Source organism: Dipodomys ordii, unplaced genomic scaffold (genome assembly GCF_000151885.1).
Source record: "Dipodomys ordii isolate 6190 unplaced genomic scaffold, Dord_2.0 Scaffold4, whole genome shotgun sequence".
Lineage (NCBI taxonomy): Eukaryota > Metazoa > Chordata > Mammalia > Rodentia > Heteromyidae > Dipodomys > Dipodomys ordii.
Genome location: NW_012267220.1, coordinates 8,889,445 through 8,909,580, shown reverse-complemented (window position 1 = coordinate 8,909,580; position 20,136 = coordinate 8,889,445). Strand labels below are relative to the sequence as shown.

The 20,136-nt window shown below is 35.3% G+C and overlaps 1 protein-coding gene across 2 annotated transcripts in view; it reads left to right on the top strand.

Moving 5' to 3' along the window:
• Positions 1-2,680: 2,680 nt before the first annotated feature.
• Positions 2,681-20,136, top strand: part of Glra3 (glycine receptor, alpha 3) — a 120,934-nt gene continuing 103,478 nt past the window's right edge. Inside the window, exon 1 of one of the 2 annotated variants that reach the window (XM_013024965.1) lies at positions 2,681-2,762. In XM_013024965.1, coding sequence (XP_012880419.1) covers positions 2,692-2,762 — 71 coding nt within the window. In that variant the 5' untranslated portion in view covers positions 2,681-2,691. The remainder of the gene's footprint in view (positions 2,763-20,136) is intronic. The other variant, XM_013024967.1, reaches the window with a different exon arrangement.

The following is a 20,136-nucleotide window of genomic DNA, read 5'->3' as shown; positions in this document are numbered from 1 at the left end:
GTTATTACAATTTTTATTATCCATGAATTTTAAAACAACTGAATTGCTATTCCAAGAATCATCTATGCTGAATGAGTTTTCAGTGGATTGATTCTGGTACTTACACTGTTATCCTAGCTACTCAGCAGGCTGAGATCTGAGAATCAAGGTTCAAAGCCAGCCTGGACAGGAAAGTCCATGAGACTCTTACCTCCAATTAACTATCAAAAAGCCAGAAATGCTGCTGTGGCTTAAGTGGTAGAGTACTAGCCTTGAGCAAGAAAGCCCAGGCCCTGAGTTCAAGCCCTAAAAAAGAGCACACACGTGGGCGCGCACACACACAGACACACAGACAGACACACACACACACAATAACTGACTAAATAAATAGATTCATTACATTAATTAAAGATTGATGAAACAACTACATTAATTAAAATTGGTCTGGTTCTCCTGAAGGTGCAAATAGTCCTGGGGAGAACTGTTGTTATTCTTTATGAGTCTTCAGGGAAATTTGTGGTTTAAGAAGGAAAAACAATAACCACTTTGATGAAAGTACAACATATACACATCTGATATGTCATGGAAATTCCTTGGACCAATTACTACACACTAATGAAATCAATGTCAAGAATTTAAATCAGACTTTGTTTAGAGGACAGAGCTAAGGAAAATGATGATTAAAGATGAATATAATCAAAGTAGCTTAATGGCATATATGAAAATAGAACAATGAAAGGTGTTGAAATTATTTTAAGAAAGGAGTCATATGGTAAAGGGGAATGGTAGCATGGTGATGTTGAATGGGACACATTGTATGCACACATGGAAAGATCATAATGAAAACTCCCTTGTGCAGCCAATTTATGCAAATAAATAAAGTTTTAGAATTTAGAAGGGAAGAAAATGGGCATAACAGTAATGCACAGAAATAAACCCAGAAAGCCCTATGCTTAATGAATGCAAAGTGCTATTTACTAAAGTGGGAGTAGAAAAGAAAACATTCACTATCCTCACTTGAGAGGATAGAAAGTGGTGACTTACATTCTTCCAGTTAAATAAAGGATTTCAAGAATAACCATATGTCAATGCCTCTTGATATTTAATTAAGAAACCTTAGTAAGAAAGATGAGGAGGACATGCTTGACATGTAGCTTAGTAGTTACAAAAGTTAAAGGATGAAAATAGAAGTCTCAGAATAAATAGGGGGGAGGCGGAACTAAACTTTAAGGAATGAACCTTACTGATACTGATGGAGAGTAAATAAAGGCAACTATTGAGCTGAAAGAGCACACGTCTTTAATTTAAAATTTTTCATTTACATTGAAATGCATTGCACATTCACACACACACACACACACACACACACTTGTCTTTCAATCCAAGAACCAATGTACATGATCATAGATAGGACAAAGAGGGTCAGGAGAGGAAGGCAGAGAGACTCACAGACACAGAGAGACAGAGATACACACAGACAAAAAAAAAGAGAGAGACAGAGACACAGAGAAAGAAAGATATACAAGAAAAGAGACCCAGAGACAGGGAGGAGAGAGCGACATCTGAAATGGAAAAAAAAAGGAAGAAATGAGTCAAATGATATTCTATAAGCTAGTTCTCCTTCCAAAGCTTCCTACTACGATTTGCAAACTTGGTAAGGGGGCATAAAAAGGAAGTGTTGTATATTTGTATGCCTAAATTTCCCACCTTCATCTTTCTGTGATCCTCATCATTGATCGGGTTACCCATTCCACCATAGGTACTGACCCATTGCTGGCTTGGTGTTTGAGAGCACTGGGCGCCCTTGCCTGCGCTTGGGCTGCAGGTGCAGGTCCTCTCCCTGTCTAGGGCCGGGCCTCTGTGGACTCTGGCATTGCTATGTAGGGTCTGGGAGACAGGGTCACATCCTCAAAGAAGACTGCTTTTACTTATTTTGCCCTTCGGTTTTCGGAAGGGAAGGTCTCTTCCAGGTTGATTTCTGCTACCTAATAATACCCCAAAACGCTGACTCTCCCAGTTCTTGCTCCAATCTGTTTGGGCTCTGCACCAGTTTTTGAGTGTTTTTTTTTTTTTTTTCAGCCTAAGGGTAAAATGCTAAGCACCGCCTACCGTTGTAAATGGCCTGTCACTCCGTCCCGCTGTGAGGTCTTGATTGGTGGGCAGGACGGGGGTCTCCTGGGCCTGGCCCCGCCCCCGTCCCCCTTTGCAGAGCTCCCGGCGTCTTCACCAAAGGTGGAAGGCGAGATTCCAGTGGCGCTGGCGGGCGGCGTTTGGACCAGGTGGAAAAGCATCCTTGCTTGGCTGCGGCTGCAGTTCCTCCTCCAGCCTTGGGTCTGATCCAAGAGCAGAGGAGAGCGTTCTTTGCTTTGCAGATAGAGCTTCGTTGAACTGTTGCTCACCACCTAGGCACCGCATGCACTTCTTCTCGTCCCTTCCTCTGGCTCCACGGGGTAAACCACTCGCTCCTTGGTGACACTGACACTCCCCCCTGGGCTCGCTGCCTGCTCAGGCGAAGGGTGCGAAGGAGAATTTGCTGCGTTTCCTCCAGGGTCTCCGGGCACTGCGGGGAGCTGTCTAAGGTGCTGAAGCTACCCGGGCATCCATCTCCAGGAGAACCCAGTGGGTTCGATGGAACGTCTTCCTTGCCTGTCTTCTGGGTGTCCCATGCCTTGAATAAGACTACTTTCGGGATCGTGAACATTGCTCCGTATCATGGCCCACGTGAGACACTTTAGGACGTTAGTTTCTGGATTTTACTTCTGGGAAGCCGCATTGTTACTCAGGTAAGTGGCCTCGCTTTTACCGCCAGAAGAAACTCAATAAGCGGATGCCTTCAGTAGCAGCCACTTGTTATGGTTGGCGCTGGGGAATGTGCCCCGCTTGGTTGACTTGCTGGGACTGTCCCTTTGATCGTGTGTTCTCATAGCAGGCATCTTGTGCTATTTACAGCTGAGATTACTCGACAAAGGCAAATTATTTCCAAAGCTGACATCTCACATATGGCTTTTGTTTGTTTGTTTGTTTTGGAGAGTTTCATTTTTTAAGTGAATTGTGTATTTCAGGAGTTTGTTCCTTATTAAAAGTTATGAAACATTTGTTCAGGCAGAAATACAAAGCATACAAATATATTGGTCAGAGAAACTGAATATTGAATATGCATCCAGATATTAAATGAAATGATCAAAAAATAAAGGCCTTGTAGGTACTAGTTTGTAATGACCTAGTTTAGAAATGCAGGAAGGCAATATTATAAATAAGTCATTAGCTATGTTCTTGTGCCTGAACTATCTATTTGAAGAAAGCATTATGGTAAATGTATAGCTTATGAACTTGTTGGAAAACTTATCACATTATATTTTTACATTATAGTGGTGTTCGGTAAGCTTGAGAGATTAGGAAATGGATAAGATAATTTAGTTCCTTTCCTGAATCAAAAATTGCAAGAGAAAAAGTAAAGAAAAAATAAAGCAAAGAAACACAGGATACTGCTCATATAAATGTTTGAACCACCAATATAATTTTTATTTTACAATTACCATTTAATTACCACAAGATTTCCATTTTAAGACTGAGAAGTTTTTCAATGGAGCTGAAGCTAAATAATTAGAGTTACATATGCATACTTTGATTTCTATTCAAAATATACAGTGTTCTTTTCTGGGTTAAGATGTCAACTTTTACTCTTTGGACTACTTTAAATAACATATGATATGCCATAAGACATTTTATAGAAAGTGATATTATTTTGATATGTTTATATCCAATAAAAGCTAGTTGAGAAGGTTATTATATTTCTTGTTATTGATATTTTTCTAAAATTGGGGTTTGAACCATTTTGAGCAAAATATTTCAGTAAAAATGTTTTAATATGATTCAGCAATTTTTATAGCTCTTAAATAGCCAGAAATTTCATGTATAGTAAACAAAATGTGTGTGAAGCTTTTACATTTATGAAAAATGAATGGGAAGAGTACAGAACTTATTTTCTACTAAAAGCTGATCATGTCATATTTATTTTTATGTTTAATGTTATAAGTGATATTATACATTTTTCAAAGAAATCTCTTTGGTTTACTTGATAACTATTTAGGCTGAGTAACTAAGCTGCTTTAGTCACTGCGATCAAGTTTGTATAATGCAATTCACTCTGGCATTTGTTACAATGCCTTGCTAGATACATAGCTATCATCATTGGATCTGATAGGTGACTAGTTTCATTGACATTTACAAAATAGGTGTTTCAGTTTGATGATTGTGGTTATAATTATATATCTTCACTAATACCAGCTATTTTAGTTAGAACTGTTTGTTTTTTAATACATTCTACAAAGGATTTATGGAAGGCATATCTAGTATTGAAGTTTAAATATATAGATTAGATATATAGTGTATATTCTTCATACAATATTATTCCATTGATAAATAATAGTTTTCCACCTTAGACTAGACTTACATGAGACTATCTCATATTCTGTGAAGAACTTTAATGACTTGTAAAAATTAAATATATTCACTTTCAGTGATGGCTCTTGAAAAGAGGAATTTCACACCAAAGAAAGAGAAGGTCCCTCTACTGGAAATGACTTGTAAATTAAACAGCTTTCAAGACCTTTATTTGCTCATTAAGTCTATTTGTGATATATTGAACAAAGTGGACACAAGTAAAGGAAAAAATAAGGACAAAGACATAGTGTTAGTTATTACACCTACTCACTTATTTCTGAATTTAATTATTATTTTCAAAGTTTTTTGTTTCCAATTGGTTCATAGGACTGATCATATTTACAGGTACTATATAATGTTCTGAGAAATGTACACATTGTGTAATGATCAAGTCATAATGTCTAACCCACCTATTACCTCAAGTGTTTATCAGATTTTGATAAATATTCATTCAAGATCCTTTTCTTGTTATTTGAAATATAAAATGCACTATTACTTACTATAATAAACCTATTGTGTTGCAGCCTGCCAAAATGTCTTCCTTTTATTTCAATGAAGTTTGTGAAACTCTTTCCAGGGCAATATGAAGTCAAAAAGAATAATCAGAATCTATCAATATTTATAATTAAAGTTTCCACATACAAACATTTTAATAGCTTTCTAATAGTGTTCATTTTGTTGAGATATGACATATAGGTATGTGTATATACACATATATGTTCATACACACACATATACAGTGAAAATACCCCAGTAAATTTCCACTTCGATAAAGTGAATAGACCCAGGAGAGGAGATCACAAATTTATTCAATATCCCTGTGAAATTAACTGCCCCTTCTACCTACTCCTATCTTTTCCCAGGTATTACCTTGTCCACAGGTGATTGCTCTGCTAATTAATGCAACAATTATGTATTTTCTGCTTTTGAATTTTATACATTCCTTCAAGCATATGTTTCTGAACATTATTTGACCTAATCTTCACTAATACCAGCTATTTTAGAATTCTAGAATATCACTGACAATAACTCATTCTCCTGACTATATGGTAGTTCACCGTATGAATACATCACAGTTAACTTAGTCTTTTCCTATGGTTGGATATTTCAAGTCTTGGTAATGCAGAAATGTTATATATGCACTTGAGTGTTATGCCTGGTGATAACACATACACATTTTGTATCCACTTCAACAGGAGAAGACTTGGATTTCCGGTTGAGCATGGATATGTTCATATTTAGCATTATCAAATACTGCTAGGTTTCCAAAGTAGTTGTGTCAGTTTGTATTTCTATCAGCAGTGTTTGAGTTCCTGTTGTTTTCCAGCATAAACTTGATTAGTGCAATGTTGCTATTTATTATAAAATGTCTACCATTTTCTTTGATTATCATTTAAGTGCATAGATATTTCATCTCTTCTATACCTCCATAATTCTTAAATTTTAGTAAATAAGATTAACAAAGTTAGGTAAAGTCTACAGAACAAAGGATATATAGCTAATAAATTTAGATAAATACTAATACATTAGATAAATAATAAACTTCACCATCATAATGCATCAAGTATAGGAAATTTTAAAAGGAAATTTTAAAAAGTATTAAAAAGTGAGAATGTTGTAGAGTATAAGGAATATGAATTTTTACATGAAGCATATTAAGATTTTATGTTTTGCTCATATATTGCTGTTTTATTAAGTAATTCTCGCATAGCTTTTAGTTTTCATATTAACAAATTAAAGAAAAACCATCTGTGTTTAGCTCTTTGAAATTCAGATAAGTGATAATAATTAAAAGCTTACAGAATAAATTCCCAAAGCACAAAACCTGACAGAAATAACTCATCTGAATCAATTATCTTTACCTCATTTAGTTTTTATCTTCACAGTTTGATACAACGTAAGTTTGCTGCTTGAATAAATTATACTGTCCTGTCAAAAACTGAAGGTGCGAATTTCAGAAGTTATGATAATCAGAAATAAGACATTTTCTTGGTTTGCTTCAAAACCTATAAAATTTCAGCTTTAATTTCCTTGGTTTTTCATCTTCTCATATTTTTGAGAATGAGATGTTTCCCTTTTAGTGTTTTTACTTCAGTTTTCTTATATCACATATTGAAGAAAAATATACTTCAAAGTATTAACTTTAGCTATTACAATGATTTACAGAATCAAGCATAGGAGCAAAAATATATAAAGTTTCTTTTAAATTATGTCACTAATAATACACGATTCTTCCCCTTTTTCATCTAAATAAAATCATAAATGGTCTCATGTGTAAAAACCTCATAGCCTAGCTCCTTCACTGTTACTTCAGGCACTTCACCTTATAGTCTCAGAGAACATCTTACAAAATATCTCTTCTTTATAGAACAGTGTTCAGAGGCCAGTCCACCAACGGTTATGCATTTTATGAAGATGCTAAACCATTTGCTAAACCATTCTGTGCATGAATTTTTTTTTTTGCTAAGCAGTCAGCTAAGGAGGCCTAGGATAGACCATTTGTTCAATGATGGGACTTAAGATGAAGAAAATGCAGTATTGATATCAAGACATTGTATAATCAGAAGTGTTTTAAGGAATAGAAGGTAGGAAAGTGAGTCGTGGTATTTGTGTTTGGCCTTGAAAAATGCTTGTTCAGTTGTAGAAATAAAATATAAAGGAATATATCATGCAGTATGAGCTACATAGTTGTACAATAAGTATATAGGGAATAGTGACTGCTAAAGTCAGTGGAGGAAATGAAAGTTTATGACTTAACACTGTATTGTACAAGCCATTATTATTTAGCTAGATATAATAATAAATCTGCAGGTATTTGGAGAATTTGCAGCCATTTTCTAACAATGCAATATGAAAAATATTCAGAGACAAATAATTTAATTATATCTAGATACTATTACAGGAATAGTATTGGAATTTGCTGAAAACATCTATAAAAAACCTCTCTCTTTCAGAAATAGTAAATGATCAGAACCAAGGTGTACAACTGTAGTCTCAGCTACTAACACATCTGATGCAGGAAGATCACTTGAGCTCAGGGGTTCAAGACCAGTCTAGACAGCATAACAAGGCATTGTCTCAAAAATCCAAACTGAACAACATTATCATAAAATTATTAATAACAATTAGTAATAAAGCTTTTTCAAGAAAAAGTGAAAAGACTCAAGGGAGAAATTAAATTTGTTTAGTTATAGATTTGAGGAGTAGATTTTGAATTTTTAGTAATCACTTAAAAGAAATATGAAGAATTGAATTTTTACAATGAAAAGAACATCGAACTTGGATTACGGTGTTTTGCTATTAGCTTTGTATTCTGCCATCAGTAGTATATAAAGCTGCACAGGTTTAGCTGCTAGAACTGCACCTCCAACAACAACTAAAAAACTAAAAGTGAGGGCACGTAGAAGAAAGAATGGAAAATTCCACTAATTTGCAATGAGATTCTAAAACTTAGAACAGGCCACAGAAAAATACTCAGCCCTGGTTAAGCAACACGTGTATCAAGTTTTATACAATTCTTCTCTGAGACCAACTTATCAATATGTGGCTATTTCTGTCCATTTCCTTTGGTACTTTCCATTCACATAACTGCAAGTAATACAATGAAGTAGTCCACAATTGCCCATGACACCTTTCACGCCCTTCAGTTTTCTCAGGAAATTTAAGGGAATTGTTTTGTACTGCTGGCATCATGAAGCATATAAAGTGAATTCTCCCTCATTATACCACCAAACCTTTGCAGTAGGAGTATGTTTATGTTTGGGTCAACTGTACCTATTGGCATAAGTCTATGGAGAATTGTGGATCCTTGGTTTTGAGGTAATATTTTTGGGTTTTCTTTGGTGTTATAATTTCCCATGAAGACAATGACATAACTTTTTTTTTGTTGCATGAGGAGATTTCCAGGAAGGAGGACAAGCTAACCATCTCCAAAGTGGAGGGAGGGAAAAAGTCCATACCAGAACTTCTCTAGCAAAAACACTGAGCTAATGGCAGGTGTTTAATGACAGAAGATGAAGCTAGCCTAAACTTGCATGGCAACAACACACATCCTCAGAAAACAAAGTTTCAATGCTTGGATGTTGAGAAACATCAGTAATAAAAAAACTAAATTATAGTGCATTTCTTAAGTGCTTTTTGAATTTCAACACCAGAGATACTTCAAGGAGAAAGTCATTACAGCACATCACAGGTAATTGAATGTACTGGAGGACTTGGTATCATTAGAAATGGCATAAAATCTACAGCCTATTAATATTCTCTAGGAATAGTTTACTAGATGGAAGAACTTTAAATATAAATGATGAAAAAATCTTTATGAGGTCCCACAAAATTTGCTGCCATCCATTAGGACATACAACTATATCCTGAAGTGTTTCTCACATCATAAAATTACTGCCAACTCAGGATGACTGATATTAAATTAGAGGTAAATTTAAATTTAAGAATCACTAAAAATTAACATCTCTGACACATCCCCCTTAATCTTTAAAATTACCAGAAATAAAGAATTCTATTTCTCAGAAGACAATATTTATAAGATAATTTTAATAACAAGACCTATTTTTCTCAGTCAAAATGAACTTTTTTTCCCTACATATGCCTCCATAAATATTTGCCTCTGGGTTTTGCTGTTTCTTCCACTTAAGATGGCTTTCTTGCTTATGGAAACTATGCCTATATTTGAAGTATGGTTTGGATTAGCAGCATTTTCCAGGCCAGTGCTCCATGCATGAAGCTTACATGCTCTAGTTTCATATTGCCTGTGGAATTCTGTAACTTTTGTAAATAAATAAATAAATAAATAAATATGAATAAAAGCTGAAGGTCTAATAACATATCACAATGGAAGAGAGAAGACATGCCATCACTTTTTAAGTCGTGGTTATGTTTTTCATTCAAATATCTGTCTCCTTCAAAATGATAAGTTCTATGAGAATATGATCATATTATTTCTTTTTCCTTCTTTTTCATTTCCTTTCTTTTTTTCTTATTTCAAGTTTTTTGTGTAAAAAGGATTGAATTAAGGGCCAACCTAGACTGTTCTTCTTTTCTTTTTGTTTGGCTTGAACTCTGGGCCTGGGTATTGTCTCTCAGCTTTTCAGCTCAAGGCTAGCACTCTAACACTTAAGCCACAGTACCACTTCCTGTTTTCTGAGTGGTTTATTGGAGATAAGAGGCTTTCCTTCCCAGGCTGGCTTTACACTGTGATCCTCAGATCTCAGCCTCCTGAGTAGCTAGGATTTCAGATGTGAGCCACCAGCACCCAGCTTTTTAGTTTTATTTTTCCTGTACTGACCACAAACTTGAATCTTTCTTCCTCCTCCTTTTGAATCACAGACTTATAGGCATTTTTCACCATGCCTGAACAAGAACATAATTAATTCTGATTTTTTTTGTTTTACCTCCATAATATTTAATTCGATGTCATAAATAGAATAGATTCTCAACACACAATGAATCAACTTGATAGGACATCTGCCTATCTCTCACATCTACCTGTGACACTCATTAAAATCTGTTATTTTTTATGTAAAAAAGGAATCCAGTCTCATAAAAATACAGAATGAAACAAAACTCCTTAGAAGACATTACCTACTCTAAGTAGAAGCCATAAAGTAAATAGAAATTGGAAGCAATAAGAAACTGGAATTGTGTATCGTGTAATGCAGTACAAATGAGCATGCAATTATACCATGATTATGAATTGGTTTCTCAATTTTTTCAATGTTGCCTTTAGCATTTTTTAGACATTTTCTAAGTGTACTCCATGAAATTTCAATACAATATTTACACTCAGTATTTCCTTGTGTGGTTTTTGTACCACCTATATATCTTTACTTTGTGCATTAAAATATGATTATTTGAAAACTGGGGTTTAAATTCAAGTAGTCCTCACACTTGCTAAGCAGGAGCTATACCACATAAAGAACTCTGTCAGATTTATTTTGTGTTGGTTATTTTTATTATTTGAAATAGAGTTTTGCTTCACGGCTGGGATAACCTGAACTTCCATCCTCCTACTTATACTTTTTTATATCAGTAGAACGATGGATACACGTTTATGAACTACCATTGGTGAAGAGAGACTAATCTCTAGCTGCAATTCCCTGACCTCTGCCTCCAAACTAGCCAAGAGTAAAAGCATAAGTCACCACTCCTGGCTTTAAAAATATAACTCTGGTCTACACCCTGAGGTTATACACCTCATAGTGTAATGATCTATCATTTTACTCTATCATGATACTTATGATACTTATCAGAGAGTTCTATATTTTGAGATCATAACCTAGAAATAAAGGCATAAAGCAAGGCATTTGACTTCTTTGGAATTGACTAGAACTTTTCAGCTTTTTACTGTATTTGATTTTGGTACCTGTATATTATATACACATTTATCTAACTTGGGGAGACGAAGGGGAAAAACAAAATGCTGAAACAAGGATACAGGATGACCCATTACAACAATGATACTCACAAGACACTATGTTGGAAATGAACTGTATGATTTCTGGGGGAGGGGTGAAAGACAGGTGGGGGAGGGAAGGGATAGTAGGAGAAAAACAAAGGAGGGGGTAACAATGTTCGACAAGAAATGTACTCATTACCTTACTCGTGTAACTGTAAACCCTTTGTACAACACATTTACAATAAAATTTTTAAAAAATGAAAATAAATAAATAGTTGGCATAACCTATCTACTGCCAGGCTTTTAATATTAGTCCTAAAACAATAGAAAACATTAACAATTACTTTCTATTAGATGTATAATTCTCAGAAGCTGATGATTTTCCATGAATAAAGTTCAAGTAGCTGCTGTCCTTATTAATGTCATTGCTGAATGATTTTCATCACTTCATCTATCTGATTTTCATAATTTCACCTATCTATATTTGCAAGAAACTCAGAGATGTTGTCCTTTATAGAAATATCTCTATGACTTCTACTGTTGACCTATGATGTTAGATAAAAATAAGCTTTTTATCTTTTGTAAAATGAAATTTAGAGTTGCTATAAAGTAGGATCTTAGTAGTGCTGATGTTAGGATATTTTTCAGTTCAGAAATTAGTGGGTTTGTATATAAAACTAAAATCAATGCTGCTCTGAAGAAATCCTTCAAGCTGGGGACCACTGGCTAATGCTTGCAATCCTAGCTCCTCAGAAGGCAGCAGAAATAGGCCACAGCAAGTAAGTCCATGAGATCCTAGTCTCCAATTAACCACCCAAACTGTGCAGGTAGGGATGTGGCTAGAGTATTAGCCTTGAGTGGAAAAGCTAAGTGACAGTGCTCAGGTCCTGAGATCAAGCACCAGTACCATCACAAAAGCAAAACAGTAATTAGAATGAAGTGGAAGATAATTGTAGCAAAAGTAAAATGTCATAAATAAAAAATCAGGAATGATTAAGAATGATCAGAGGGGTGTAAGGAAGTCATCAGCAAGCAAAGTCAGCCCCTGTTTACTTGTTTAGATTTGCCACAAAATGTTTCAAGTGGAAACATGAAAGAAGGTGAATGATTTGATCCTCAATGAAATGGCCAATTCAGATACCCTCCATGACATGACTGGGAGAAAAATGTGAATTCTAATTCTTTTACTTTTATATTTTCCCCCAGTCCTGAGGCTTGAACTAGGGCCTGGACACTGTCTCTGAGCTTCTTTTTGCTCAAGACTAGCACTCTACCACTTGAGCCACAACATCACTTCTGGCCTTTTCTGTTTATGTGGTACTGAGGAAATGAACCCAGGGCTTTATGCATGCAAAGCAAGCTCTACCACTAAACCACACTGCCAGCTCTTTATTCTCCCTGACAAATTCTATTCAACTATCTTCACTCTCTCTCTAAGAAACCAGCTGATTCCTGGCCCCCACCAAGTTGAGGTGCTTCCCCATGCGGACACATGGCAAGTGTGTGACTTTCTTCAGGGCAGTCCAATCACATATTTCCAGTTCTCTCGCCATGCCTCAATGGAATTCCTTACACACTGACAGAATTAATTAATTTATGAGCACAGTTTTTCCCCCAAAAGCAAATGAACAATTTCAATAAATAACTCTCCTCAAGCATAAACAAAATCACAATGCTATTATCCTCTAATACCATGCTCGAAAAGTTTTGGTGTGATATTTGTTGTCGGATTTTTCTTCACTCCTAATTTTATTTCATTGTGGTAGTATATTTACACTTGCCCTTTGCCTCTCATTTCCACCAAAAATATAATACAGAGAAAATGCTCTAACTCTTACACTTCTCCACTATTCACCCTGCATCTCACTCTTCTCTATACAAAAGTATATTGAGCTTTTGTATTACGATGGCTTATCTTTTAAATATTGTCAAACCATCAATAACCTTTCATGTGATAGCAATTATAGAGAATCATCATCCTACAAGCAAAAATATCTTTCAGTCAGTATTTTATTTTTGTGATTTACTTTGTATAGATCAGTTGCTCTTGAAAGAGGAAGCATAAGAAAGAGAAAACCCTAAATAATAATATCAGTTAGATATTAGAGCATATTATACCAAAGTCTAATATTTAAATGTTTACTATTGCATCTATCATAATTCTATGATCAAAATTGCTGACAAGCTTACAATTCCCTTGATCAAATGAGGACCACTGATGTTACAGAAAATTCATTGTGTCTTTTAATCTATATGTTCATATGCATTGAATGAATTATTCCCAAGAGACTCTTTTCTCAGACAATTACAGAAAACTTAATCATGAATGGCTACCAAAAATGAGCAGCAATTACAAAATACTGAGAAAAGGAAATGTCTTTATTTGAACAGAAGAGACTATTAATTCTTCAGAGCAAAGATCTTCAGAAAATGGATCTTCAGCTCTTCATAGAAAGATGAGCAGATGAAGCACTTTAATGTAGGTGATAGTCTGTAGGTGAAATGGAAGATGTGGAAAACTTTGTAATAGCATGTCATGTCTACAATGGGAGTCATATTCTTTGAAATGAAGAACATTAATATTATTTTTAATTTAGATTCTACTGATTTACAGACTTTCCTCTAGTGTAGAAAATATCAGCAAATGTTTATTTGAATAATTTTCTTTATTAAAAATGATTTATTGGTCTGGGAAGGTGGCTCAGTGGTAGAGCGCTTGCCTTGCATGAATGAGGCCTTGGGTTCGATTCTTCAGAAAAAAGCCGGAAGTGGCGCTGTGCCTCAAGTGGTAGAGCACTAGCCTTGAGCTGAAGAGCTGAGGGACAGCGCCCAGGCTCAGAGTTCAGGCCCCAGGCCCAGACCCCCCAAAAATGATTTATTATTATGGCTTTATTTTAAGAAGAAAATGTGCATTGATGTACGTGTGTGTTTGTGTGTATTTATCTCGGTATTCTTTTCCTTCTTTCTTTCCTTTCTTCCTTCTTTTTCTGTTTTTCATGTGTCCTTTCCATATGTATGTGTTGACTTCTATCATTTAAATTAGGCTTGTTCCTTTCAAAGCAGAAAGCCTGAAATTTATCTATTAGAAGAATAAACAAAACAATCCAAGAAGAAACATTACTTTTCACAAAATTATAGGAAATATTTTACTTAAGAGATTAAAAAGATGTGAAATATGTAACTCTCAGAACTGTAAAACAACACACCTCTACAAATTACATCCTTATGAATAATACAACACTAATATGCATTAAACAATATTTCTAATAGCTATTTAATCATTTTTCTATAAAAATAGACATCTTTACTCCACTAAAACACTAAAATCCTTCCCCTTTTTAGGCAGTTCTTGCTGCAGAGTACAAATAAGTGAACCTCCTGGTGCTCTTAATTAGCCTCTGGATTTATTTACTGTGAATAATAGACAAAGCAGAGGTTTATGTAGATTGAACTATTAGAAATCTCTCTTCTGCTTCATGTTGTTTCTTTATATTAGCCTTAAAATACTTGAAAAGCTAGAAAATCCCCCTTTCTTCCTTAAATCCCTGGGATTTAGGTATCTCTTTCTTCCTGAAAAGCTTAAAGAGTGAATATCATCAAACACATGGACTGTGCAGCAGATCTCTGCTGCTTCCTTCGGAGATTGCAGTAGAAAATTACATCTTGTGTACAGCTTAACTATTTCCCCTAAATGATGACATATGAACTGATAGTTTTCTCTCTTTCAAAAGGCCAAAGTGTATATCATTCTGTGTGTGTCTCTGCATGGTCATAATATATGTCAATTGACAGCAAAGATTATACCATGAAAGTGTAACTGTTATGAAACAATTCAAATTTCTAGAGCAAACTAAAATTCCAGCTCAAAAATATCATTGAGAAAGATGGTATTGATGCCTTTAAAAATGAATGAATCTAGCTGGGTGTTGGTGGTTCATACCTGTAATCCTAGCTACTCAGGAGGCAGAGCTCTGAGGATCAAAGTTCAAAGCCAGCCCGGGCAGGAAAGTCCATGAGACTCTTATCTCCAACAAACCACCAAAAATCCAGAAGTGGTGCTGTGGCTCAAGTGGTAGAGAGCTTGCCTTGGAAGAGCTGTGGGACAGCACCTAGGCCCAGAGTTCAAGCTCCATGACTGATTTTTTAAAAAATGAGTTTTGCAGAATTGTTCCTCATCAGACTTAGTTCTTGGAAGACTGTGTGTTCATTTCTTATTGACCAGTGATGTATTTAAGTATACTATCTTAAACTATAATAATATATAGGGCTATATACAAAGTAATTGTTTTCTAAACTCAAAAGGTTAAAATATTATCACTTCTATTTTGCTAAAAAGTATTTCTAGCATTGCAACTATAATTTCCTATGTCACTTAACACTGCTAGTACCTGCCATTGCAAAGTCAATTTTATATGTAAAACCTATTACAGTGAGTGTGTGTGAGAGAGAGACAGAGAGAGGGAGAGAGAGGTATTGAGTTGCAGGAAAATACAAAAAGAGGAAGAGAGTCTTTTAATCATTGTTAGTTCAGAATACAAAGTGCATGATAGCACTGGTTTAATAAAGCATTTTTGCTGGGTGTTGTTCTTACTACGTCTGTAAGCCTAGATACTCACAAGGGTGAGACCTGAGGATTTCAGTTTGAAACCAGCTCAGGCAGGAAAGTCTGCAAGACTCTAATCTCCAATTAAGTACTTGAAAACAGGGAGTGAATCTGTGCTTCAAAGTGGTATAGCATCACTTTGAACTGAAAAGCTCAGGGACAGGGCCCAGGCCCCGAGTTCAAGCCCCACAACTGACACACACAGATTTTTCTTCTCTTGAACACTAAAAAAGAGAGATAGTAAGAAAAAGAAAGAAAAACTGTGGAAGTGAGAAGAGTAAGTCTGAAATGGAGATGTTTTCCATTTTTCTTTTGTTTTACCATCCTTATTGTAGGATTTCTTCTTTAAAATCCAAGGTAGATACTCTGATTCCAGTCGTGGGGGCTGATTTACAGCCATCAGACAGGAAAAGAAGCTTCATTTTAAAGATACTTTCAAGGTGTTCAATATTTCTCAGTTTCCTTTTGTGGGTCCTGGGGCCAAGTTCTGGCCAGTACATTATAAAGAGAAATGCTTCTTTACATTCTTAGAAATACGTTTTAGAGAGTGGAAGATGCTCTAGGTATGTTTTACTATCACCATAGTGAACTCAGTCACTAACGTGAAGAACAGGGATTATTATCAGAAAGAAAGGGGAATGATCAGATTATGTTGATCAGTGGGGAGAAAGACTGGCTCCGGAGGAAGTCGTGTATGGACAATATGATGGGATATTCCAAAGATGGAAAGAAAGGACAGCTATCACAGATGACAAATTGCCACTAACTGAATGTGAGGAGTATACTATAGTAATAATAGTATTATACCATATTAACCAGGCTGATGACAGTACTATGGTGAAATAGAAAATAAAAGCAACTGGGTCCAATGTGATGGAGTAAGCCTGTAGTGCCAGCTCTATAGAAGGATCATGATCTGAGACAAGCTCCAAGTAAAAAGTGAGACCTGTACAAAGAAATAACTAAGGCAAAAAGAGCTGGGGGACATGGTTTATGTGGCACAGCACAGCAGGTATGAGGTATTAAGAGAAAGAAAAGAAAGGGAAGGAAGGAAGGAAGGAAGGAAGGAAGGAAGGAAGGAAGGAAGGAAGGAAGGAAGGAAGGAAGGAAAGAAGGAAGGAAGGAGGGAGGGAGGAAGGGAGGAGGGAGGGAGGGAGGAGGGAGGGAGAGAAACAGAAGAAAGAATAAAAGAGGAAGAAGCAAAGAGAAAGAAAGAAAGTAAAAGAATGAAGAAAGGCTGGGAGGGAAAGAAAAAAAACAATAGTATAAACAAATTTTATATGCATGTATACATATGTATATGTACTCGTGTATATATGTATGCACATGTACATACATATATCCATAATCCATCTAGAGTGGTGATATGCAACATATAGCCATTTTATTAATGAAAAATCAATACTTTGGGCTCTTCTTAAAGCTACAATGAACAATCATAAATTTCTGAATCAAAATTTGCATTTTGCCCCAAGAAATAGCTATGTAGCCTAGGGCCATCTAAGTTATTTGTTTCTTTGACAACTATAAATATTTTTTGCCCCAAATAGTTTCAGATTATAGATAGAAGGTTAAAAAATATAGAAGAAGGAAATAGGAGAAGAACAGAAATGGAAGAACTGAAGATATGTGGGAAGAAATTTTAGCTAATATCTAACCTAAGCTTTGAGTGTCACGTGTATACTGAGTATTAGCTTTAATGGTAACATGAACATCAGTTGTTGTGCATTCTATTCTCTGTTCTCTTTGAAATTTTTAAGACAATACAATCCCATGACAAGTTTGAGGTATAGGGCAATTTTCACTAGAAGGAAATTCACATCATACCCTATTGTTAAAGCTTATTTTTTTGTGTGTTTACTTTTTGAACATCATTTTGCTTCCTTGTTTGAGCTATGCCATTTCTCTCTCAAAAAAAAAAAGTTGGCAGGCAGGCATAGTGGTTGTTTCGTGAACCACAGGAAGAAAACAGTCCAGCATCTCCAAAACATACTAAGCCAGAACACCTTCTGTTGGAAGGTGACATTGACATAAATATTGATAGTCCCACATCTGAGAAGAACTTTCATAATAATATCATTATTCTGCTGATTCAGTACTACTTAGGAGGAAAAAGAATTTAGGAGGGCTCCTTTTTAATATTCTGTGTGTATTTCTTTACTGATGCAGACACTTTAGAGATTGGTGCTTGAACTTATGCTTTTATGTCATGAATCTTAATGACTTGGGAATTGAAAAAATATTTTTTAATAGGTATCAGTGCAAGCAAAATTAGTCACAAACAAGACCTAGAGAGTTCAAACTAGAGCAGGTCTACTTCTGTGGTTTTCCCTTTGTAAATACTACTAACTTTAAAACCTAAATTACAAAGATTATTTCAGTTTTCACTGCTCATTCATAGATGATGAGATTAAGGTGCTTTTTAATTATTACTGGAATTCTCTGAGTTGTTTATTTTTGGGGGGGATAAAGCACTTACATCAGACTAAAATGAAACTTACATGAAACATGCTTTGTGAAATTTAGGAGGTATACATATAAATAAAATTCAGAAGAGAAACATAATATTCGATCAGCTTTACTTGACTGGCTTTATATAATAATTTTGAAGTGATTATAAAAAATGTTGCTGAAACCATTTTCAATGTGGTTTTGGTAAGTTAAAATTATTGAGGTATGTTGGAAAATATAAAGAACAAAATTACCTTGGGTTGAACTTCAAATGATCCATTTTTATCACTACTCCAAAATAGCATATTTGTATTATTTATTTGCCCTATTAATTCCTCATGAAATAAATTCTATAACATAATCTCTACTCTCAGATAGGAAGTTTCTAGTCTCAGAGAAAGGATTATAGTTTAGAAATATTTCATATCAATAATGAAAATCAGTAAGTAATAGACCCATGTACATTTCTGATATAAACTGTGGCCTCTTTGTAGAAATTACGTTGAGAAGGGCTCATTTCTGGGTCAGCTAAGGAGAGAAAATGTGAAGGGCATGGGGTTTAGCCAAAAGCATTGATAAAACTTCCTCAAGCAAAATTGTTCTATCAAATTTACAATGACCAGGCCTCACTGAATTGTGAATGATTGCTATTATAACTCTGGGGTGCCCTGTCTCTTCTCTAAGTGAAGAAAACATCATATCTACTATTTCAAGAAGATCTCAACTTCCAAGTTTTTATTTGGTTGGAAATCAAAAGTTTTCTTACTCTCTGAGACCTATATTCCAATAACAGAAAATTCTCTTGTCACTTTTCAAGTATTAAAAAAAAATAAATATGATAAAAAAAACTGTGCATGCTGCGTGTGTGTTGTTGTGATATGTTGTGGATGTATGTGTTGTGTGTTGTATGTGCCTGTGTATGGTATGTGTATGTGTTACGATGTGTATACATGTTATGGTGTATATTTGTTTTATGGGTTGTATATGTGTTGCAGGTGTGTATATGTATGTGTGGTGAATACACACATTTTTTTAAGAATCTCATCTTGGTAGTCCACACCTGTATTCCTAGCTACTCAGGAAGCTGAGATCTGAGGATTGTGGTTCGAAGCCAGCCCAGGCAGAAAAGTCTGTGAGACTCTGATTTACTACCACCAATACTAGAAGTGACGCTGTAGCTCAAAGTGGTAGAGGATTACCTTGGGCACAAAAGCTTAGGGACAATGCCCAGACCCTGAGTTCAAACCCCCTCAACTGGCAAAATAAAATACAACTCTGTAGGAAGAACTAGGGGTGGACGGGTGGAGAATGTCCATCCCACAGGCCATCTAAGGTCTGAAAGCTCTTTTGGTCTACGACACCACAGACACATTTTCTTTTTTATGGTTGCCCACCTTTGTCTGCCTGAGTTGATAATTTGCATGGCCTTCAAGTGATGTTATGAATATTCAAATGGCCTTTGTTTGAGAAAAAGGTTGCCAACCCTGGAGGCTAAGGTAAGAAGTCTTTTTAGCTATGTTAGAGAGAAAAGAAAAAAAAATCTTCCTTCTCAGAAGGAAAAGAGGAGCCACAATACTTATGAGAAATAGTCTCCAGTATGTCATTCATCTTAAGAAATCAGAGGCTTCAATTACCAAGAAACAGTCACAATTATGTCCCTGAAATGCTGTTATTGGGATTCTGAATGAAACTGGCATTTATGAATCAACAAAATAAACAAATGTGGCATATGTTGCTGTCTCTGTAATAATTAGTGCATAACAACTATCTACATTTATAATTTTGAATGTAATCATTATAAACATTCAACTAAAATATACTTAAAGATGTTTTGTCAATTTAATTTTACTTAGTTATAATTGCTTAGTTAATACCTGATTAGGTGTTCAGTTTGTTGATTTTTTCCTAGTTGTTCTACAAGATTATACTACTTGAGTTCTCTATTGAGTCTATTATATTTCAATTAATTTTTTCTTAGTTTTTCTACAAGATTATACTACTTGAATTCTCCATTGAGTCTATTATATTTCAATTAATTTATTTGTGACCACTTTTATACCACCCAGTGTGTTTACTTGTAGATTTATAGGCATATCCTAGCTACCACACATGAGGGGTTCCTACTTTGCTTATCATAACTTTTACAAGTCATTTCATGTCCTTATGGGGGGGGAAGGGGGGGAAGGAGAAGGATTGGGATTGGGGGGGGAGGCTGGGAAGGGATGTGAAGGGTAAACAAAGGAGGAGGCTG